The sequence below is a fragment of the Castor canadensis genome, chromosome 1 (genome assembly GCF_047511655.1).
Source record: "Castor canadensis chromosome 1, mCasCan1.hap1v2, whole genome shotgun sequence".
NCBI classification, from domain to species: domain Eukaryota; kingdom Metazoa; phylum Chordata; class Mammalia; order Rodentia; family Castoridae; genus Castor; species Castor canadensis.
This window is the reverse complement of record NC_133386.1, coordinates 183,235,147-183,259,869: the sequence shown is the minus strand read 5'-3', so window position 1 is coordinate 183,259,869 and position 24,723 is coordinate 183,235,147. Positions and strand designations below refer to the sequence as shown.

Below are 24,723 nucleotides of genomic sequence, written 5' to 3'. Positions count from 1 at the left end.
GAGAAGGGGACCAGGAACTAGAGAAAAGGTTAGATCAAAAAGAATTAACCTAGAAGGTAACACCCACGCACAGGAAATCAATGTGAGTCAATGCCCTGTATAGCTATCCTTATCTCAACCAGCAAAAACCCTTGTTCCTTCCTATTATTGCTTATACTCTCTCTACAACAAAATTAGAAATAAGGGCAAAATAGTTTCTGCCGGGTGCAAGGGGATGGGGGGAGAGGAAGGGGGCGGGGGGTTTAAGAAGTGGGGAGAAAAGACCCAAACATTCTATGCACATACGAGTAAAAAAAAAAAATCTGCCTGTTAGGCTAGAGGTGTGGCTCGAGGGTGGAGTGCTTAAAACTTGCCATTGTGGTAGGTGAGTGTGGTTTTGGATTTCTCAGCTTTGTTTTAATTTTTCCTTCTGGCTAATGGGTCTGGTAGAGAAATACAAGGTTAAAGGAAAAGGGAAGTTTCAACTTCCCTTAGCAGTAAGCACCTAGAATTGAGAAGTAAGCGAGCTCAGAAGTTTGTTGAACACCGCTGGCCCTGCCCTTATCAGCACAACTTCGGTTCTGGGTTGAGGAAATAAAATTACGAACTGAAGAGTGAATCGAGCCACTGCCATGCCTACGGCGGCTGCCCCGCCCTTCCGCTTCCGGCTTGCGGTTGCTAGGCTACCGGGCGCTCGCAGAAAGTGGCCTGGGAGTTCGGCTCGCCGGTCCTGGGCTCCTGCCGCGCCCACCTCTCAGTTCTGGCCCTCGACCGGTCCGGGCGCAGGGGCAGTAGCGCCCTTGAATTTGCCCGCAAAGACACCTACGCACCCCTCTTAACCCGGCCCTCCAGGGAACCCCTGCAACGCGTCCTCGGACGAGGTGGCTCAGAATTCCTGAATTCCGTTTTCAGGGCCCACGCCTGGGATCCTTGACCTGTCAACTGCTCGAGGCCGCTCTGCCTCGTGCCCATCCCATTTCTTTCGTCTGTGGCGTCCTGGTGTTGGGCAGCTTCCTCTGGGTGAGAGCGAAGCATGGGGCCCGCGAGGGTCCTCGCTTGGCGAGGTGGAGGCGGGAAGACGCGCCGCCCGGCTTCGGCGTCCGGGTGGGAAGCACCCGCGGCCGCGGCCTCCTCTGATTCTGGGAGGGGAGCGGGGCAGTGTGCGTGTGGAAGGGCGGTGAAGGCGTGTTCTCACCTGTCCTCTTGCGATTCGTAGCTGCTGTGTAACCAGCTACACCGACTGGCCTTCAGCATACCATGCGAGATTAGCATGTTCCCCGCACTGGAAACAGAGCTGAAGCAGGAGGTCGGTTCGCACCGCCCCGCAGAACTCCACAGAAACCCAGCCCTAGATCAGAAGGTACATTCTGGTGAAGGCACCCTTGCCCAGCTGGAGACCTTAGTACCCTTGGTGGAATAATTCGCAGGGACTTCTTGGTTTGTGTGCAGAAGTCCTTAGATACAATGTCCTAAGCAACAGTGCTTGGCACTTTCTGTTAAGAATTCACTATCATTTGAAAGAACTTTTTTTTTTTTGGTGGGACTGGTATTTGAATTCAGGATTTTGCGCTTGCAAAGGAGGCATTCTACCGCTTGAACCACACCTGCCGTTCCTTTTGCGATAGCTATTTGGAAATGGAGGGGGGAGTTCTCCAGAACTATTTGCCCGGGCTGGCCTTGAACCCCAATTCTCCCAATCTCAGCCTCCCAGGTAACTAGGATTACAGTTACTTGGGAGGTGTGAGCCACTGGCACCTCTCTAGAACTTTAATGATTGAAATGGCCTTTCTGACTCTTACAGACTCTTCCTGATCCCTACGAGGACTTTATGTATCATCACCTCCAGTATTATGGCTATTTTAAAGGTAATACTTCATTCTTTATGAAGTAATGAATTGTTTCATTAACTGAGAGAGTTGTGTTTGAACAGACTAATAAATTTTCTAGTCATTGAGGGAAAGTACTTTCTACCTCCATTGATCTGCTATGTGACCTGTCAAGTAATGGACTTGCTTTATACAATACAGGTCTGTTCTAAGATTTCTGTTACATTGGTCTGTTTATCTGTGCACAAATTCCACCATCTCTTAATTACTAATGACATTAAAATAGTCTTTTTTGAGACAGGGTCTTGCTATGTAGCCCAGGCTGGCATCAAAATCATGATCCTCCTGCCTCCACTTCCTCAACCTAGGATTATAGGCATGTACCACATCTGGCTTAAAATTTTTATTTTTACTTATTTATTTTTGTGGTACTGGGGCTTGAACTCAGGGCCTACACCTTGAGCCACTCCACCAACCCTTTTTTGTGTTGTTTTTTTTTTTTCGAGATAGGATCTCGCAAACTACTTTGCCCGGACTGGCTTTGACTGGCTTTGAACTGTGATCCTCCTGATCGCTGCCTCCTGAGTAGCTAGGATTACAGATGTGAGCCACCAGCACCCAACTACCTGGCTAACTTTTTGAAAAATTAAAAAATTAGTGGGCTGGGTTCTGGTGGCTCATACTTGTAATCCTAACCACTAGAGAGGTTAAGATGGGGAGGATTGTGGTTTGAGGCCAGCCCAGACAAAAAAGTTCTCAAGACCCCCATCTCATCCAATAGCTGAACACAGTGTCACACCTGTCAGCCCAGCTAGAAAGGGCAGCAATAAAATAGTAGGATCAAGGTCCAGGCCAGCCTGGGCAAAAAATGAGATCCTATCTCCAAAATAACCGGAGCAAAAAGAACTGGAGGTGTGGCTCAAGCAATAGAGGGCTTGCTTAGAGGGCCTTCAGGTGTGTGAAGCCCTGAGTTCAAACCCCAGTATGCAAAAATAAATAAATAAAATAATTGGGACTGTATTGAATCTATAAATCAAATTTTACAAAAAGTGACAGCTTTCTAATAGTTGGTTCCCCAATCTCTGAATATAGTATATTGCTCTATTTACTTAGATTTTCTTTAATGTCTCCTAATAAAGATTTTTTTCATAGTACTTTTGTAATATTATATTATCTCTGTTTTGTTTTTTTTTTTTGCAGTACTTGGGCTTGAACTCAGGACCTTCATCTTGAGCCACTCTATCAGCCCTAGTTTTGTGAAGGATTTTTGAGATAGGGTCTCATGAACTATTTGCCTGGGCTGACTTCGAACCTCAGTCCTCCTACTCTCTTCCTCCTGAGTAGCTAGGATTACAGGCATGAGCCACCAACATCTGGCAAATATTATCTTTTGGAAGATGCTGATTTGTAGAAATAAGACTGGGTGTATTTTTGGTGTTTTGAGGCAGGGTCTCACTATATGGCTCAGGCTGGCCTGGAACTTTAGTCCTACCTAGCCTCAAATTTGGGCTCCTTCTGTGTCTTCCTTCTAGTGCCAGTATTACAAGTATAAACCACCACACCTGCAAGATTGGATTTTTAATATTGATTTTAGTTTTTTGTGATGCTGTGATTGAGCCAATGGCCCTGTACATGCTAGTAAGCATTCTGCCACTGAGCTATATCCCCAGTCCTTGGCTTTTTGAGACAGGGTCTCACTGTATAGCTCAGACTGGCCTTGAACTCTGTGCAGTCCAGGCTGGCCTTAAACTAGAGATCCTCTGCCTCTGCTTCCTGACTGGTAGGATAACAGCATGCCGCCATGCCCAGTTTAGTATTGATTTTGTTTCTAGCACACTTGCTCAACATTCTTATTAGCTACTTCATTTTCTAATGATTACTAATTAGTATAAATTTCCAGTTTTTCAGATTCAGCAAGTGCCCTAAGGACAAAATGGCTTCTGGCATCAGTATCCCCATCCTACTGTGATACCTGCTTTCACTGGGATTTGCTACCTTGGTAGCTCTTGCAGACCCTGGGTCTCTCTACCTCCCAGAACCTTTTTCTTTTTTTTTTTTTTAAATTATTAGCATACAATATTGTATAAGGGATACATTGCAATATTTACATATGTGCTTACTATATATCACTTTTTTCTTTTTTTGCAGTGCTGGAGTTTGAACTCGGGGTTTGAACCTTGAGCCACTCTACCAGCCCTTTTTTGTGATGGGTTTTTTCAAGATAGGGTCTCTCGAACTATTTGGCCGGTCTGGCCTTGAACCTAGATCCTCCTGATCTCTGCCTCATGAGTAGCTAGAATTATACACATGAGCCTCCAGCACCTGGCACCCCTTCCGTCATTCTCCCCACCCCCCCCACCATCCCTGCTTTCTTGGAACAATGTTAATAGATTTCATTCTTCTATTTTCATATATGTATACAAAATACATCTACCATATTTATCCCATTCCCCCTTTCCTTGTGCCCACCCATCCCCAGAAAAGACCTCTTTTTCCCTCCTGCCCTTCATTTTTTTTTTTTAAGTGTATACTGATAGTCCAAGGGGGTTTTGCCTTGCTACTTCATGTCATACCAAGCCCTTTTTCATTCAACTACAACTGCTACTTCTCAAGTCTCTTCAAAGCCAGGTGTAAAGGCTGGAGAAGTGGTTCAAGTGGTAGAGTGCTTGCCTACAAAGTGTAAGGCTCTGAGTTCAAACCCCAGTATCACCAAAAACAAAAGAAAAAAAGATATGTCTAACATAATTTACAATCTAAGTACAGCAAATGTGCAAAAAATACTCCATCAAACAGATAAATGTAAAATGTGTTAGCTGAAAGCATGACTTAAGTAGTAGAGCACCTTCCTAATAAGCACAAAGCCCTGAGTTCAAACTCCAGTACTACCAAAAAACAAAGATAACAAAGCCAGGTGTAGTGGTACACACCTGTAACTCCAGCACTCAGGAGGCTGAGGCAAGAATATCTCTAGTTTGAGGCTGGCCCAGGCAAAGTTAGACCTTATCTCAAAAACAAAAGGGTGGGTGTGGCTCAAATGGTAGACCACTTTCCTAGCTTGTGGAAGGCCCCAGTTCAATCCCTAGTGTGGGGAGAAGGGGGAGTTTAAAAAAAAAAAAAAAGCATGATTGAGTCTTCTTTGCATGCTGTACTTCCTTGTTTTGTTTATTGTAAAGTGGAGATAATTAGACTCAACTTACATACAATGGAATGTGATGGATCTTTGAAAAATAGGAGTGTGGACTGGGGGCAGGGTTAGTTGGTAGAACAAAAGCATAAAGCCCTGAGTTCAAACTCCAGGACTGCCAAAAAGGAAAAAGAAAAATGGGAATAACCTGGCAGGGTGGTACATGACTATAATCCCAGCCCTGGGTAGGTTGAGGTAGGAGGATTGAGAGTTTGAGGCCTGGGGCACTGTTTCAAAAAAAAAAAAAAAAAAAAACAAGAAAAATGGGATATACAGCCAGGTATGGTGGTATACGCCTGTAATCCCAGCACTTGGGTAGCTGAGGGGTAAGAGGATTTATGAGTTCAGGATACCCTATGCTACATAGTGAGTTCAAGATCATCCTTGAACTTTTTGAGAACCTGTCTCAAAAAAAAAAAAGAAAGATGTGATATATTCATTATAAAGGCCTGTGTTGGTAATGGTTTGGGCAGTGGTGGTTTTGGTATTGACCTTGATGTTAGAGGTGATAGATAAGCCAGCCTACCAGCAATGTTAATTAAACTACCTCTTCTTAGCTCAGAGAGGCAGTTTACCAAACTCTGCTACACATCAGAGTGTTTGGAAGAATAACCCCCGATACCTATTGAATAGCTCTTTGGGAGAAAGAGATGATTTGATACTGGACACCCTACAAAAGGAGAAGCTTCTATGTGAGTAATAATCAGTATGTGTGACCCCCAGAACCTTACTGCCTTGACAACTCCTTCAAGAATTCAGGAGAACATGGGCTAATGTTGGAGAAGCAAGGAAAGCTGGCTTGGCTCCTGTTTATTACCTCACTCAAAAATGCACTTTCTAGATCTATTTTGGATTGTATGTTTAAATTCAGGCACTATACATTCTGGATTTTCTTATTCAGTGTTTTAAAAATTGTTAAGACTCTTATCTAGAGGGCTGAAGGCATCGTTCAAGTGGTAGAGTGCCTGCCTAGGAAGCACAAAACCCTGATAACAAATCCCAGTACCACAAACAAAACAGAAAACCAAGACTCACTCCAGAGAAAACATTAATTTTTCACATTGATTTTTGGTGAGTATGCTTGTTAAAGCTCTTTCCCTAAGAGTAGAGGAAATCAATTCCAGCTAGCTAAAGCAAAAATAATTTTTTATAGGAATATAGGTTTCATCTCAAATCTAGGGGCTAGAATGCAGTTGAATTTCTTCCTTAATATCTACCCAAACATTAGATCACTTTTGTTTTTTTCCACATCCTTCCTCCCAACCTTACCTCCGATCCCCTAGTCCAAGCTGCTGTTACTTCTCATTATTGAAACAGCCTCATAATTGGCCTCCTGGCTTCTTCTCCTGAATCCTGCCCCCTCCCAACCCATTTTCCACAACAAGGTGCTTTTGTTAAAATATGCAAATCTGTCCCTTGTTTTACTTAAAACCTTTTTAATGATGACACAAAATTCAAAAGCCATAGAAAAATACCACTAATAAAAGAACAAACTGAAAACGATTCATGCACCAAGTGTGTCAGAGCAATAGTTTCTTTGACATATATAACTGCTCTTGAAAATAAGAGATGACTGGGAGGATGGGGAGAGGTTTGTCAAAGGGCACGAAGTTACCGTTAGATAAGTTCCAGAGTTAGCAGTAATGCACTGCATAAGACAATAGGCTTATGAGAAGAAAAGGGCCAATCTCACCACTAAAGAGCAGATCAGAGTGTTAAGTTATCATTTTTAAATTGAGATTTAGCAAAAAGTAACAAGTACATATATATATTTGCATATATATGTTTACATATATGTGTGTGTGTATTAGGATATGGGGGAACTTTTTTTTTGTTATTTTTTTGGTGTTTGGTTTTTTTGAGACAGTCTTACCATGTAGCTATGTACCACTGTGCCCATGTGCTTTCTGATACTGTACGGAATGTGAATAAGTAGACCATTTTAGGAAGGTAATTTGGCAATAGCAGGGAAAAATGAAACAGTACTTAACCCTTGATATGGTAATTCCATTTTTAGATCTATATTTTGTGTTTGCTCATACAGCATCACGGCCTAAGGGAGGATCTTCCATTCCATCTCAGAGCTCCTGTAGGGAGAAAAAGGTCAGGGTAAGATAACTCAGGAACCAGCTGACCTCTTCCTTCTTCCCAGTTTTCTCCTATCCCATCTGCCTATAATCAGAAACAATTGCTAAGCTTTACATAATGAAAAACAAAACAATACAAAGTTTAATCAGTAAAATTGATAATCTGACTTTTTTTCCTCTGATGCTGGGGTTTGAACTCAGGGCCTTGAACTTGCTAGGCAGTGCAAGTACCTCTATCTCTTGAAGCACAACTTCAGCCCTTTTTACTTTTTGAGTTAGTGTCTTACTATGTAGCATAGGCTGGCCTGAAACTTGCTATGTAGCCTGGGCTGTTTCAAACTTGAAATTCTGTCTCAGCCTCCTAAATGCTGGGATTATGGGCATGTTCTACCACACCTGACCTTTGTTTCTGTTTTAATCATTGCAGAAAGACAGACATTTTCTTTAGTTTTTATAGCAAAGCACTTAGGTTTCATTGTTATTGCTATTTTTTTCTAACCCAAAAAGTAAAAAGGGAAAAATAATGAGATTACAATATGCTTTTTTTTTTTTAAATATAAAAGGAATATACAGAGCTGGAGGCATGGCTCAAGTGGTAGAGCACTTATCTAGCAAATCCAAGACCATAAGTTCAAGCCCCAGTACTGCCAAAAAGAGAAAGGACTATATAAAGTTAGAAAATTTAAATGATAGAAACAAATCAAGAGGGGGGCCGTGGCTCAAGTGGTAGAGCACTTGCCTAGTAAGTGAGAGGCCCTGAGTTCAAACTCTAGTACTACCACATAAAAAAGAAAAGAAAAAAACTGAGGGCTTGGGATGGTGGCACATGGCTATAATCCTAGGTATGGGGAGGTAGAGATGGGAGGATCACAGGTTGAAGTCAGCTCAGGCAAAGTTAGCAAGATCCTATCTAAAAAACAAACTAAAAAGCAAAAAGAGAGCCAGGTGTACTAGGTGCCAGTGGCTCACACCTGTAATCCTAGCTACTAAAGAGGTAGAGATTCTAAAAGCCTTCCCTTCCCCACCCTTAATATAGCCACTATTACAATTATTTTCAGGAGAAAAAATAAAGAGTATATCTTCCTATATCTAAATATTTTTTTTCCTTTTACAAAGTTTGTATATGCCTTTTGGTACCTTTTCATATATATATATATATATATATATATATATATATATATATATATCCATAGAACTTTTAAATTTGTTTCGTTTCTTTTGGAACTCTGGGCCTCATGCTAGCTAGGCAGGCACTCTACCACTTGAACTACTCCACCAATCCTATTTTCTCTTTTTAATTTCAATCTGGGGAGAGTGTGTGTGTGTGTGTGTGTGTGTGTGTTGCTAGGAACTGACCCCAGGACCTTTTGCAAGCTAGGTAAGTGTTTTACCTCTGAGCTATACCCCCAGCCAATACCAGGGATCTTGTATACAATATTCATTCTTTGGGGTTTTTTGTTTGTTTGTTTAATACTATATCTTAGAGATCCTTTTCAGATAAATCCACTTCATTATTTTTAGAGATCCATGTAGTATTACATCTCATTAACTTTCCTTTTGTTGGATGCCTTGGTTGTTTCTACTTTTATTTGAATATTGCTGCAGTGAGCATCTTTATACATGTATCTTGACAAACTTTTGTGAGCTAACCTTTAAGGTAAATTCTTTTTTTTTTTTTTTTATTTGGTATAAGGGATCAAACCCAGGACCTCACTGACGCTAGGCAAACACCCTATCACTGAGTTTCATCCCCATCTTTTGATTTTGTTTTCTTTCACCTTTACCAGGATGAATGTAAAAACATGTACATTTTTGCGGGGGGGAGTGGGGGGTATTATCCATCAAGTAAAAACTGGCATTTATTTGTCACTTTGATTTGCAGGTTTTTCATTATGAGTGAGATTGAGCAGCTTTACCATCTTTTCAAATGTTCATAATCTTTTTTCCCTCATTAAATTATGGGAATAGGGGACAGTGGGCAGAAAAGGGAAAGAAAGATTACCAGGACAAATGGTACCTCCTTCTTTCTTTTTTAGGGCCTACCTGTTTACCTTCACCTGTGCACAATCAGATTGATGCTGTGAGCAGAGGTATTTCATGACCTTCCAGACCAGGAAATTCAAACCAGACAGGCCTGGCATTTACATCTGATGGGCACTGAGCCGTCAGTGCCTTCAGCCTTTGGCTTCCCCTTTCATTTCTATTCTTTCTTCCTCTCATTTCCTTTTTTCTTTCTCCCTGAAAACCTCTTTTCCTCCCTTTTTTCCCCATCTTCTCCCAAGAGTTGTTTTTTCTATCTTCGTCACTTCTCAACTGTCTTGTTCCCCCTCACCTTTCTATCCTTTGTTTACTAAGTCTCTTTGAACTTGAGATGAGTATATCATGGACCTGAAATTTAATTTGTCAATTGTTTCACTATTGTTAATAAAGTTTGTTTCTTTTTTCCCTGACTGGGGTTTGAACTCAGGGCCTACACCTTGAGCCATTTCGCCAGCCCTTTTGTTGTGATGTGGTTTTTTTTTTTGTTGTTTTTTTTTTTCGAGATAGGGTCTCACAAACTGTTTGCCCAGGGTGGCTTCAAACCTTGGATTCTCATAATCTCTGCCTATTGAGTAACTAGAATTACAGGCATGAGCCACCATCACCCAATTAAGTTTTTTTTTTTTTTTTTGGCAGTACTGGGGTTTGAAGTCAGGGCCTCATGCTTGGTAGGCAGGCACACTGCCACTTGAGCCATTCCACCAGCCCTAAGTTTTATGAACTTTTTTCTAAAAAGGCTGATAAATAAATTGAAAGTTCTCACTCTTGCCCTCTGAACAAAAAGACACATTAAATATCTTTATTTTTGTAACTCACTGTCAAACTGTCTTGGACCCTTGGACTTTAATTTAAAAACAAACTTCAGACTAAGTCTTCCTGTTAAAGGGTAAATGTATCACAGGATTATACATCTCTGCTAATATCTTAATACAGTGATTGAAGTTATTTAGTTGTTATAGATGAGCAGTAAGGTTCCTAAGGAGAAAAATGAAGTTGTTCATATATTTCCTCTCCCCTTTGGCAGATTCACTTGTGCTAAGCTCACCACTTCTTAGAAGCAGACAGCTTCTTTATGATGACTTAAATGGAGTAAACCCACAACTTCGAGAACCCCAAGATCTTTTTTCATTTTTCTCTGGCAGAGGGCCTCTGCAGGCTCCAAGATGGCCAATAGAATGTGAAGTCATCAAAGAAAACATTCATCACATTGGTAAAGCAACGTATGCATGGTTGTCTTGCTGTTTCCCCTGACTTCATTATAAGGCCTTACAATCCTAAGTCCTGTATGCTGAAATACAAAGCACATAGTCAACACCTGTTAACTGGCCCTGAAATGACAAAAGTGGGAAACCATTATACATTCATCAAAGTCAAAAATTATAACGTGAACTAGAATGCTTCTGAGCTTTTTGAAATGAGAGGATACCTTCCTAGAGGCTAAAATGTACAAATATGTATATATGTTTTCTAGACATTTTTCTATCTCATATTAGTGTGCTTGATTGAGTTGTATTTTTACCAGTCTTGGTATAATTAATTTAATAATTAAATAGCTTTTACTGTTTTTAACTATTATTTTGAGTTTTTTATTTATTATGGGCATGGTGGAGTTTTGTTTTATTTTCTTTTTTCTTTTTTTTCCCAGTACTGGAGATTGAATCCACATACTAGGGAAGAACTCTACCATTTGAGCTTCAGTCTCAGCCCAGATAAAGTTCGCTTCTTTTCCTTATATAAAAAGAGTAAAACTTGAGTATTAGACCAAGATAGAATTCCTGTATGGATTTAGGACTTGATTCCATAAAGGGAAAAAAAGTGGAAACTGGAATTTAAAAATCAACATTGGAGTGGTAACCTACTAACCCACAGATCTTTTTATTTTATATATATATTTTTTTGGCAGTATGAGGCTTGAATTAGGGGCCTTGCACTTGCTAGGTAGGCACTCTACCACTTTAGCCTCCAATCTCCAAAAGACCTTTTTAAAAGTAATTCTTAAAAAATTTCAAGGAAGCTTATTAACAAGTACCTTGGATGTTTAAACTGAATTGTCAAAGCCTCATCACTTCTCACTACCATTAAGAACAGAAATTAGCATTGTCTTTTACTTAGTTCTGAGTTCTACCTTTTTATGCCATTGGCTTTCATCAACGGCTACTATACTTAAAATGACATCGAAAAGTCCAAATCCCATGTGAGGAATCTTTTTTAATTCAGTTCTAATAAAAACTCTTTGTCTCTGCTGATGAAATGATAGACTTGTTTTATAGTGATAAAAAGATCAAATGAAAATGACTACATTTTCCCAATTTTAAAGGAAGCGCAAAACCAAATTTTGAAGAGCTACTATATTGACCTTCTGGCTGACTTTTGAGTCTCCTCATGATCTTGAAAAGGACCAAGACAATTAATTTACAAACAAGTTGTAAACTTGGGATGAGAATTTGATTTGATTCAACTAAGTTAGCCATTTGAATAATTACTATAATTTTATATCAGTTCTGACCGTGACTTTTATATTATTTCTTATTTTGTGCTTTTCAAACTGTCTTCTTTCAGAATGGGTTCCGCCTGAACCAGAATATTTCTATCAACCTACAGGAAATGAAAAAGTACCAGAAATTATAGGAGAGGAAAAAGGAATAGTTGTCTATCAGTTACTTTCAGGTATTGTCTTTGCGTTGAATAGTGGGTGATTAATTAAACCTAATTTTCATAGTAAAAGTGATTTTAAAAATCCATAATTTAATGACAAGTAAACTGTCTATTTCCAGACCAACTTGAGTAAGAGGCTCTGATAGTCATGACCAATCAGCCTTAAAATTTCAATGATTTTTTTAAATGACAGTACATTTTTCTTAATAGTTCTAAGTTCATCTTAAAGAATCATCTCTGAGGAGCTTGCTTTTTCTTCTTTATGTGCTTTAGTGAGTACTTTGTTATTTGTACATATAACTATCACTTAGTGTGTGATTTCCTGCATTAATTTAAGTTGCAGGCTTCTAGGGATAGAACCCATGTGGTTCATATGCATAGCATTCTGCCCAACAACGACAAAACACATTATTTTCAAGAACACCTGATATTTCCCAGGGTACCCCACATCCTGGGTCACAGGCATGTGACTCTGAGTACAACAGAGTAAATTAAAAATCAGCAATGAAATAAAATCTGGAAAATCCACAAATATTTGGCAATCCAATGACACATTTCTAAATAATCTATACGTTAAGGAAATCATAAGGAGTTCAAAAGTATTTTGAACTAAGTGAAAATAAAACTATAACACATCAAACCTTATGGCATGCAGCTCAAGCAGTGCCAGGGAAATTTAGGGATTTAAATGCCTATATTTGAAAGTAAGAAAGTCTCAAATTACCTAAGATACCACCTTAATAAATTAGAAAAATAAGCTGGGTGCTGTGGCATATACTTGTAATCCCAGTTGCTGAGGTTGAGACAATTGAGCCCAGGAGGCCAGCCAAGATGACACAGAGAGACAGTCTCAAAAAAAAGGAAAGAAAGGAAACAAAAATGAAAGAAAGAACAAACTAAACCCAGCGCTAATAAAGAACAGAAATCAGTGAAATAGAAAACATAAAAATAGTAGAAAAAAAGAAACCAAAAGTTAATCTTTGAAAACTAACAAAATTGACAAAATTTTAGCTAGACCAACCAAGAAAAAAAAAAAAAAAAGGAGACATGATTAATCAAAATCAGAAATGAAAGAGATACATTATCACCAAACCTACTAGAGTTCAACAGAATTATAGGATGAATGCCATTAACAATTTTATGTCAACAAATTAGACAACCCAAATGAACAGGACCAATTGCTAGAAAGAAATTAGTTACCAAACCTGACTCAGGAAGAAATAAAAAGTCTGCATAGACAATTACAAAAAAAATTAATTTAAAATCTTCCCACAAGGTTAAAAACAAACCTAGGCCAAGATGGTTAGACCGCATTTGTTCAAATTCTATAAAGCATTTAAAGATGAAATAGCACCAATTCTTCACCAATTCTGAAAACAGAGGAGGAAATTTTTCCTAATTCCTTTTATGAAGCCATCATTATTTCCCTGACAACACAGACATTACAAGAAAATTTCAGAACTATATTCCTCATGGCCATAAATGCAAAAATTCTCAACAATAAATAGAGTCAAACCCAATCCAGTAATGTATAAAAAGGATTATATGCTGTGATCAAGTGAGATATATACTTTGGATCCAAGACTGGTTTAACATCTGAAAAACAATTATGAAAAACAACCTTTAATAGCATAAAGGACAAAACAACATGAATTTGAAAGAAATAGCAGAACAGGGGTTCCAAGAACCAATTTCTCTATTGAAGCAACCACTAAACTGGCAAAAGCTAACAGAGTCAACCTTTTCAGGACTCTGGAAATTAATGATAAACAGCAACTTAGGGGCACGCTTAATGAAGAAACAAGCTGGGAAGGAAAGGTGTGACATTTTTGAGGCCACAAGAACAGCAGCCCATGTTCCTGGTACAGTATGCTGATGGTGGTATAGGGCAGGGCAAAGTGGACCACATCCTCAAAACTCTATGGTTGAGATTTTTTTTAATTCCCTGAATAACCAGAGCAAAGGCTGACTGTTTCTCCTGCTTTAGGCTGTAACAGTTTTTTCAGGTGGCATCTGTCAAAAAAAAAAAAAAGTTTAAGACATACATTACGCATAGCCACTTGGGGCAAGGGATGGCAGATGGCAAACAGCAGGCAGGTACGGAAGCCTGGAAGAGATGAGGAGAAAGATCATGAGGGCCTGGAAGGGAAGTGCCATCACATACACCAGAGAATGTGGCATGAATGTTGAGGGCTGGACCCAGGCTCAGAAAAGAACTTGGGCTTTGAGCTTTGTACAAAAAGGAGGAGAAGGCTAAGGTAGAGTTGTTTTTAGTCTGGCTTAATATTGAGGAGTGCCCCACCTCTGCAAAGACTAGGAAAGTTTTGTGTTTATTTTTCTTCTTTCTTTTGTGTTTTTTCTTCCTTCCTTCCTTCCTTCCTTCCTTCCTTCCTTCCTTCCTTCTTTCCTACCTTCTTTTCTTCCTTCTTCCCTCCCTCCCTCCCTCCATTATTTAAGTAAATATTTGTCAGGTCACTGGCTGACCACTGATACAGTGAAACAAAGACAGTGACCACACATGACAAGGAGTAATATCATACTCAATGGTGAAAGGCTACACTGGATGTGATGGTACATGCCTGTAATCCCAGCTTGTAGGAGGCTGAGGAGGGAGGATCAGGAGTTACAGACCAGCCTGGGCTACCATAGTGAGACACTTGCAAAAAAAAAAAAAAGAGTTTGGGCTGGTGGAGTGGCCCAAGTATTAGAGCACCTGCCTGGCAAGCATGTTGCCCTGAATTCAAACCCCAGAACTAACAAAAACAAAACAAATAAAGTGTGATATGACTACAAACTGGACAAAATATTTGAATATTTTGCCAAGGAAAATATACAAATGGCTTATAAGCATATGAAAAATGTTCAAATCATTAATCATTAAAAAAATGCAAATTAAAACTTCAAGATATTTCATACCCATTAGAATAATTATTATAAAAAGAAGGCAAAGCCAGGTACTGCTGGCTCATGCCTGTAATCCTAGCTGCTTGGGAGGCTGAAATCAGGAGGATTGTGGTTTGAGGCTGGCCTGGCCAAATAGTTCCCAAAACCCATCTCCAAAAATATACTGGAGGTGTGGCACAAGCAGTAGAGGGCCTGATTTGCAAGTGTGAAGCCCTGAGTTCAAACCCCAGTCCCACCAGAAAAAAAAAAAAGACAATAATGTGCTGGGAGGATGTGGAACAGATGGTAACATTTCAGGTAGAAAAAAGGGACATAGTACTAAAAAGCAATGAACTAAGGAATATAATATAAATTTTCTGAAGAAAGAGAAAGTAAACTGTGAATAACAGTGAGATACCAGGTTAATAATAGGGATGGACACTAGGTGGTAACAAAGCTGCCTGAAAGGGCATCTTTGCTACCACCAAAAATCATCTGATACTCTTTGCCAATATCCTTAGGTACCAGGGCTAAGCAGAGTTTTTTTTTAAAGTTCTCTACAAGCTAGATGCAGTGGTCCACACCTGTAATCCCAGCTACTCAGAATGGAAAATGAATTGCCTCAGTTGTTCTGCTAACACACAATGGTGACGGCCGCCTTGATCTTCTTGTCCCTTGGATTCATCAAGAAAAGTTGCGCCCACCCTACTGGAAGAGCAAAGAAACAAAAAAAATTGAGAAGATGAAGCTCCAAGGAAGACTCAGGAGTTTATCCACGTAGGGACTCCTGAGCATCTACAGGCTATGAGAATATTTGGGAAAAAAAGGAAAGAGGTTTTGTTTTGGGGGAAATGTTACCTTTGAATGTTTCTTTGAGAAAGTCAAGAAAATACTGACATTTCTATATTAATGACATCTAGTTCCATGAAGAGACTGAATCACATGGGCCCAGCTTTTAGTTGGACTGCACAAATCCTCAATTTGTTTCTGCTCCTATTTCCTCTGTTTGTTTTCTTTTTTCACTTTCTTCTTCTCCTTTGCTCTAACTTATTCTCCAGCTGTTTATTATCTAAGTCTCCACAGTGACAAGGTTGCCTATGAGAGCAGAAGTCATCATAACAGGAACATGCTTACTAATGAACGGGCTAGTTATAAAGCCATGCCCCTTAAAAACATTGCTGCTGGCTGGCGGGGGCTCATGCCTGTAATCCTAGCTACTCGGGACTACTCCAGAGGCAGAGATCAAGAGGATTGAGGTTTGAAGCCAGCTTTGGCAAATAGTTTGTGAGACCCTATCTCAAAAATATCCAACATAAAAAGGCTGGTGGAGTGGCTCAAGTGGTAGAGTGCCTGCCTAGCAAGTGGGAGACCCTGAGTTCAAACCCTAGTACCACCAAAAAAACCAAACTGCTATTTGTTTAATGCTAGATTCTACCCCTTGCCCCATGGTCAACATCTTTGATACCAAGTTCTTGCTGATTGACACATCTTGTTAGCATCTGACAATGCAAGAGAGTAGAAATTATTTATTGTGATCATCAAGAGAAATGCAGGATTTTATGAAGTTGATGAATGTGAAAGAACTGCTTGAATCGAATCATAAAGCCATTGACAAAAATCTACAAATTTTTCATCAGTCAACAGAAAAACTAATAGATGATAAAACAGGTCCTTCTGTATACAATAATAAGAATATCATGTGACAAAGGGGACTTCTTGAAATAACTATCAAGCTCTAAAGTAGTTTTGCAGAAGTAACTGCAAAAATTGAAAATGTCATATGGTACTATCACTGAAATTGAAAAATTGCAACTCCAAAAAACCCAATTGATTATTGTTCTAAGGACCAGAAAGAGGTTGCAAATATAAATAACCTAATTTTGTTAAGTTTCATAATTTTTTGCTGTAACTTGATTGTAAAGATAAAATATGATGGTGCATACCTATACTCCCAGCATCCAAGAAGCTAAGGCAGGAGGATTGAGAGTTTGAGATCAGCTGGGCTACCTAGCAAGACCTGTCTTAAATAAATAAATTTTAAAAAAAGGAAGAAGAAATGTCAATTTTATTTTCAGTAATAACTAGGACATTTTGGTTCCCTCTAAGCAAATTCACCCATGCCAGTTCTTCTCAAACTTCTATTTTCATTTTATTTAAGCCTTCCAATGATACATCAAAAATTATTTTTCCTATTTATTTTCTTAAAAAATTAATAAAAAGATTACAAATACTTTCTTTTTAAATTTTTTATTATATCATTGTACTGGAGGTACATTGTGGCAAATATTTTCAAGTAGTTAAAATAACATTGTGTCTGGTTCTGTTCAATTTCAAATACAGAATATCATTTTTGTCACATCCTTCATTTATTGTGGTGGTACTGGGGTTTGAACTCAGTGTCTCACAATTGCTAGACAGGTGCTCTACCATTTGAACCACACCTGCAACCCTTTTTGCTTTAGGCTATTTTTCAGATTGGGTCTCATGTTTTTGCATGAGGCCAGCCTCAGACCTGATCTTCTTATCTTTCCTCCCTCATAGCTGGGATTATAGGCACATGATACTACACCTGGCTTGTTTGTTAATGTGAGGTCTTCATAACTTTTTGCCTGGGCTGGACTTGAATCTTAATCCCCCTTCTCTCCACCTCCAGAGTAGCTGGGAATTACAGGTGTGTGCCATCACACCTAGCTCTGCCAACATCCTTTTAAATTAGGGTTTATATGAGAACAAGCGGTATCTGATATGCAAGGGAATTCATGAAGCAAAAGTAAGCACTCTAAATAGTAATGGGCTGTTGAAATTTAAAGGCCTCAGTAAGAACAATTAAAAATTTGGGTCAGGTATGGTAGGACACACCTGTAATCCCAGCTGCTTGGGAGATGAAGATCTCAAGTCTGGGCAAAAAGTTATCGAGATCCCTTCTCAACAAACAAGCCAGGCATGGTGGTGCGAGCCTGTGATCCCAGCACACAGGGCCATAGGTAGGAGTATTGTGGTCCAAGGCCAGTCCAGGCAAAAACCGTGAGACGCTATCTAAAAAAATAACTAAATCAAAAAAGGATTGTGAGTGTGGCTCAAATGGTTCAGTGCCTGCCTAGCAAGTACAAGGCCCTGAGTTCCAACCCCAGTGCCACCAAAAAAAAAAGAACAATTGAAAATTCAAAATCCATTGTTGCTAACCTAAAATAGTGCTGACCAGGTAGAGGATTTCAGTAAATACTTGCTGCATGGGTGGATTCTGAGTAGAATCTAGCCTAAAGTTACCTCTCTCAATCTACAGTGCCCACCAAAGGTTCCTATTTCACTAGCTCTAGAGTGGGAGGAAAACGAGGAGTTATCAAGGAACCTACTGTCATGTTGCAAGGACCAGAAGATAATACGCTCCTGTTTGAATCAAGGTTTGAGAGTGGGAATCTGCAAAAAGCTGTCAAAGTGTGAGTAACCAGGAATTCCCCAAAGGGATGATGATCAGAGTGACAGGTGTCTTCAGAAATGGCTTCAGGAATTAGTAGTGTTTGCAGAAAAGAGAGGCGATGAGACAGTGATGAGGATGGAGAAGAATAGAATAATCATGACTCATGTTTTTTTCCAGAATAGAACATTATCTAAATGGTTTCTTCTTCCTACAAGAGGAAATGGAGCCATTTAAAACTTGTATTAGTAGAAATATGTAACATAAAAGTCATACCCCCCAATGCAGTAATTGTTAACAGTTTGGTATGTATGTCTAATTTATTTTTGTGTGGTTATGTATAATATACACAAATTATATGTTGTTTAAAATAAAAATCGGATCACCTGCCTAGTAAACCTAGCAAGTGTGAGGCCCTGAGTTCAAGCCCCAGTACTTCCAAAATAAAAAAAAAGAAGTATAAAATAAAAATTGTATGCATAATGTTTTGCAAATTGCTTTTTCCCTCTTAGTAAATTTTAGGTATTTTCCTATGACAGTACCACAGATATGCCTCCTTATTTTTAGTAATGCCAGCCAGCCCTGTCCCACACTTGTAGCCCCAGCTACTTGGGAGTCTGAGGCAGGAGAATCACTTGAGCCAGAAGTTCAGGCTGTTTTGGTAGCATGGGCAACATTGCAAAATCTCGTCTCTAAATACATACATATATACATACATAATTAGTGCACATTATTCTATTGTATGGATACTTCATTCCTATTTATGATGGGAAATCATGATGTTTGGTTTTTTGTTTAATTACTTAGCAGAGTGAACACCCTCATGCATTATATATTTTAAGGACTTGTGGTTTAGGGGGTAAATTCTAGACATAAATATTCTAGAAAAAATAGTTATGTCAAAGGCTCTGAACACTTTAAGTATAGCTAGTTATCACCAGATTGCCCTCCAAAGTGATTCTAGTTCCATTAACAGTATATAAGAGGGCTGGAGGTATGACTCAAACGGTGGAGCACCTGCCTTGCAAGCCCCCCCTCTCTCTTTTTTTTTTCCAGCACTGAGATTTGAACTCAGGGACTACAACTTGAGTCACATCACCACTCCACCAGCCCTTTTTTGTAATAGGTTTTTTTCAAGATAGGGTATTGTGAACTATTTGCTTGGGCTGGCTTTGAACCCCTATCCTCCTGATCTCTGCCTCCTGAGTAGCTAGGATTACAAGTGTGAGCCTCTAATGCCCAGCACTAGGGATTACAGATGCTCTACCACTTGAACCACATCCCTAGTCGTTTTCCTTTTAGTATTTTTTTTCCAGATAGGGTCTCATGCTTTTGCTTGGGCAGGCCTCAGGTGGACTGAGATCCTCTGATTTCTGCCTCCCAAGTAGCTGGGATTATAGCAAAAAGCTAACACTCCCAGCCGTTTTTTTCCCTGTGTTTTTGAGACAGGGTCTTGCCACGTACCCTATGCTTACCTCAAACTCGCCTCAGCTTCCTAGGTGCTGGGATCACAGACATGAGCCACAGGCACCTGGCCCTGTTTCTCTTAAGCAAGGTGAATGTATTCCAGAGATGCCCCCTCATTTTCAAATAATTGATGACCAGAGGGAAAAAACAGGCTTACGGGTTTCCTCCAGTGTGATCTCTAGGATGGGCAACTAAACTGTCAGTGAGTTTCAGAGAAATGTACCAGAGTGGTCAGAAACTGCTAGTCGATACTCTAAAGAAACTAACAGAACTTCCAGATATACCATTCCTCATGAGTTTTTTGTTTACTTGTTTGTTTGGTTGATTTTTGAAATTATTGTTTTGGGGTTTTTTTGTTGTTTTGTTTTAATCAGGGTCTTCCTATGTAGCCTAGGCTGGCCTTGAGTTCTGCAAGCCACCATGCCTAGCTTTTTTGTTTGTTTGTTTTGGTGAGATTGGTGTTTGAACTCAGAGCTCGGCATTTGCAAAGCAGGCACTCTGTTTGATCTTTTTTCTTGAAACAGTGTCTATGGAGTTTAGGCTGGCTTCAAACTTACTATGTAGCTCAGTCTGTCCTCAAACTTGTGATGCTCCTGCCTTATCCTTACATATTCTTATAAGTGCTAGGATTACAGGTATGTAGCACCACACCTGGCTAGCATGAGTTTTTAGACTTTTTTTTCCCCCTGAGGTGTTGGGCAACAAACCCAGAGCCTTGCACATATGAGGCAGGTACTTTACCACTGGCCTACATCCAGCTCAGGTTTTCCATTCCTAACAAAATTTCCTCCCACAAGTTTCTGCTAGTCTATGAGTGAGGTGAGGCTGGAGGCATGGCTCAAGTGGTAGAACATGTGAGGCCTTGTCTTGAAAAAACCCAGTATTGCCAGAGAGAGAGAGAGCGAGAGAGAGAGCAGGCTTTTCTGTTGTAGCATAAGCTATTTTTACAAGGGAAAAACAATATTTTCCCACATTTATTTTCAAGGGGTGTGTGAGGTTACAGAGATGTCCTATTTTCTCCATTACAGAGGCACCTATGAGTATGAGCTCACCTTGCGAACGGACCTCTATACGAATAAACACACTCAGTGGTTTTATTTTCGAGTTCAGAACACCAGAAAAGATGTCACTTACCGCTTCACTATTGTCAACTTGCTGAAACCAAAGAGCCTTTATGCTGTTGGGATGAAGCCACTCATGTACTCTGAGTTGGATGCTAACATCTACAACACTGGCTGGAAGAGAGAAGGAAATGAGATAAAGTACTATAAGAACAACACTGATGATGGCCAGCAGCCCTTCTACTGCCTCACATGGACCATTCGGTTTCCACATGACCAGGATACTTGCTTCTTTGCACATTTTTACCCATATACTTACAGTGATTTGCAGTGCTATCTCCTGTCAGTAGCAAACAACCCCATCCAGTCTCAGTTCTGCCATCTCCGAACTTTATGCAGGAGCCTAGCAGGAAATACTGTGTACTTGCTCACCATCACCAACCCATCCAGGACCCCTGAAGAGGCAGCTGCAAAGAAAGCTGTTGTGTTGAGCGCCAGAGTCCACCCTGGGGAGAGTAATGGCTCCTGGATTATGAAAGGCTTTTTGGACTTCATCCTTAGCAATTCTCCAGATGCCCAGCTCCTCAGGGATCTCTTTGTCTTCAAGGTGGTTCCCATGTTAAATCCAGATGGTGTGATTGTGGGAAATTATCGGTGTTCACTGGCTGGAAGGGACTTGAACAGGCAATATAAAACTATTCTGAAAGAGTCTTTCCCTTGCATTTGGTACACCAGGAATATGATCAAAAGGTGAGACCTCTTACTTGTTGATAATTCTGTAAGTGTTATGTGTGCTAGTGCCAGATACCCCTCCATCTTCTGTTTGGAATCAGGTATGACTTTGGAAGACATTTATTTATTTAGTTTGGCAGTACTGGGGTTTTAAACTCAGGGCCTGAAGCTTGACTAGGCAGACACTGTATCACTTGAACCACTCCACCAGCCCTTTTTTGTGTTGGGTATTTTTGAAATAGGGTCTCATGAACTATTTGCCTGGGCTGGCTTTGAACCTCGATCCTCCTGATCTCTGCCTCCCAAGTACCTAGAATTATAAGCATGAGCCACCGGCACCCAGCTGACTTTAGAAGTCTTTACCATTCTCTTTGCAGTCAATTCATTGTAAATTTTCAGACTTTTGAATCACATCTGATCTTTGGAAAGATATTGAACATGCAAAATTTCTGTTAGTCATTTCTGTTTTTTTTTAGTACTGGGGTTTGAACTCAGGACCTTATGCTTATTAGGCAGGCACTCTACTACTTGAGCCATACCACACAGTAATTTATTTTTAAGTTAAACAGTTGAATGGAAAAGGTCAGAGGTCATGGAGTTATAGGTATTCATGATGAAACTTGTGTAGTAATAATCGTAGCCAACAATTAGTGTTTGTGAAGTGATAGACATTGTACTCAGTGTTTTACACATAAAATAACCCACTTAATTTCCACATCAACCCCAGGAGGTTACATAGGATCAGTATCCCATGTTGTATATGATACAGAAATTGAGGACCAGAAATGTTAAAATCACTTCAATAAGGTCATACAGCTAGTAAATTGAGATTTGAACACAAGGCTGTCTGGTTCCAGACTCTGAGTCCTTTAAAACCATCTTATGTTCCTCTCATAATGAAAGAATAAGAAATTAGCATTTAAGCCTGTGTGAAAGTAGCTGAAAACTATAATGTAACAGCACCTACCTTAAAGGAGCTTCCACTTAATTGGAAGTGAAAACACAGCAGATAAGAAAGTGTGCATGCCTGGCACCAGTGGCTCACACCTGTAATCCTAGCTACTTGGGAGACTGACATTGGGAGGATTGTGACTTGACGCCACCCCAGGCAAATAGTTTACAAGACCCCATCTCCAAAATAATCAGAACAAAATGGACTGGAAATATGGCTCAAGCGGTAGAGTACCTGCTTTGCAAGTGTAAAGCCCTGAGTTTTAACCTCAGTCCCACAAAAAAAAAAAAAATGTGTCTGTGCAACCTTCCAACCATACCTGTGTGAATGGGTACAAGAACAATTGGGCTGGTAGAAAGTGGCTAAACACATGTGTTTGATTCTAAGACTAACTTGTGGCTGATTCTGTGACCTCGGCCAAGTGATTTGATTTCTATGAGCTTCAGCTTTCTTCTCATCTGTGGAATGCTAATAACTGCCTTGAGTGGTTACTATGAGGATTAGGTGAGATTATCCATGTCATCTATTTATAGTATCTAGCATATTATAAGTGTGTAACATTAGTTATTACCCTCTTCATCTAACCATCATCATCATGGGAAAGTGAGCATGTTTGGAAAGTTGGAATAGCTTCCTTGGTGATCATGAGACAAAGAGGAGCTGAACCTTGTAGGAACTGGCCCTAGCATTTGAGGAACCAACACTTTCCTTGGCTTTTTTTTTTTTCCTGCAACCACAACCTCTGCTGGCCTCCCTTTCTTCACAGTGGTCTCAATAGGTTATCTCTACTTCCTGTCCACAGTGGTCTCAATAGGTTATCTCTACTTCCTGTCCACTTATACGGGCCTACCTACCACCCCATCCCACATCACAATTTTTCTATCTCAGATCCCTCTGACCGGCAGGGGTAAATGACAATTTTCATCAGTGACTGAGAATAGGGGATAGGATCCATTGAAGGCCATTAGAGTTGAGGTTTTCTTAGGAGAGAAGGTATCAACAGTCATACAGGAGAGAATCTAGATGATCCTGGATTATTTTCATGCATTTGGGTGTCCACTGAGTCCTTTGTTTACCCCTCAATAGACTTCTGGAAGAAAGAGAGGTTCTCTTGTATTGTGATTTCCATGGGCACAGCCGCAAGAATAATATCTTCCTGTATGGCTGCAACAACAATGATCACAAGCATTGGCTTCATGAGCGAGTGTTCCCTTTGATGTTAAGCAAAAACGCACCAGACAAGGTAAGCACATCCGGTAGTTTCTGTCCATTGACTGAGGGACGAAGGAACTCACTGCTCTCTAGATGTAATGTTTTATTTGCATTTTCTATTTCTTATTATTGTCTTTGGTAGATCCCAGCAACCTAGATGTCAAGACTTTAGAAAAGTATGGCTTTAAGACTTGTTCTGTGTCCATCACCTGATAAACAGATAAATAAAATGTGGAATATCTACATAATGAAATGGTTTTTGTAATAATGTAAGATTTAAGTGCTGATATGTAGGGCACAGATGAACCTTGAACATATTAAGCTAAGTGAAAGAAGCCAAACACAAGAAGCTGCATACTGTATGATTCCACTACATGCAATGCTCAGAAAAAGCAGTCTTACAGAGACAGAAAGTGATTCAGTGATTGCTTGGGGCTTGTGAGATGGGTAGGAAAAGACTGCTAATGAGTGTTGAGTTTGTTTTTGCAGTGCTGGGGATCAAACTTGGGGTCTCATACATGCTAGCCAAGTGCTCTACCACTGAGCTATATCTCCAGCCCTTAAGTTTCTTTTTCTTTTTTTTTTTTTAAATCTGGGTTTTTGTTTTGTTTTACTGCAGTGGGGTTTGAACTCAGGACCTTGCACTTGCTAGGCAGGTGCTCTACCACTTGAGCCACTCTTCCAGCTTAAGTTTCTTTTTGTGGTAATGGAAATGTTCTAAACTTAGATTGTTTGTAGTGATAGTTGAATAACTCTGTAAACATATTAAACCATTGAACTATACTTTAAAGTAATTAACTTTATGATATATAAATTATAGCTTAATAAATGTAGTTTTTTTTTGTTTACCTACTTGTTTATTGGTGCAGGGGATCAAACCCAGAGCCTCAAGCATGCTAAACACATGCTCTAACACTGAGTTACACTTCCAAGATAATTTTTTAAATTGCCCTGACTGTTTTCACTGGGCATAAGCTGAAACTCTTAGTAAGAAAGGTGATTATCAATTACCATCTTTAATCCTGTGGTTGACAGGGGAAGAAGGGTTTGAAAGATAAACAAAATGCTAATGTCACTTGAGTGTCTATACAAAAAAGCTAATTAATGAAAAAAAACTAATGAAAACAATTTAAAAGTTTAATAGTTGTTTAATAACTATATCACAGGTTGGCAATGTAGCTCAGTGGTAGAGTACTTGCATAACATGCACAAATCCCTGCCCTGGGTTCA

General features: G+C 39.7%; 1 protein-coding gene across 8 annotated transcripts in view; it reads left to right on the top strand.

Moving 5' to 3' along the window:
• Nucleotides 1-659: 659 nt before the first annotated feature.
• Nucleotides 660-24,723, top strand: part of LOC109696183 (cytosolic carboxypeptidase 2) — a 38,252-nt gene continuing 14,188 nt past the window's right edge. For 5 of the 8 annotated variants that reach the window (XM_074045520.1, XM_074045489.1, XM_074045542.1 and 2 more), the window contains exons 1-10: nucleotides 660-860; nucleotides 1,196-1,339; nucleotides 1,781-1,844; nucleotides 5,547-5,681; nucleotides 9,113-9,166; nucleotides 10,141-10,326; nucleotides 11,676-11,783; nucleotides 17,938-18,091; nucleotides 20,565-21,347; nucleotides 23,368-23,524. In XM_074045520.1, coding sequence (XP_073901621.1) covers nucleotides 1,250-1,339; nucleotides 1,781-1,844; nucleotides 5,547-5,681; nucleotides 9,113-9,166; nucleotides 10,141-10,326; nucleotides 11,676-11,783; nucleotides 17,938-18,091; nucleotides 20,565-21,347; nucleotides 23,368-23,524 — 1,731 coding nt within the window. In that variant the 5' untranslated portion in view covers nucleotides 660-860; nucleotides 1,196-1,249. Of the gene's footprint in view, nucleotides 1,000-1,195; nucleotides 1,340-1,780; nucleotides 1,845-5,546; nucleotides 5,682-9,112; nucleotides 9,167-10,140; nucleotides 10,327-11,675; nucleotides 11,784-17,937; nucleotides 18,092-20,564; nucleotides 21,348-23,367; nucleotides 23,525-24,723 lie in introns of all 8 variants that reach the window. The other 3 variants (XM_074045495.1, XM_074045509.1, XM_074045502.1) reach the window with 3 other exon arrangements.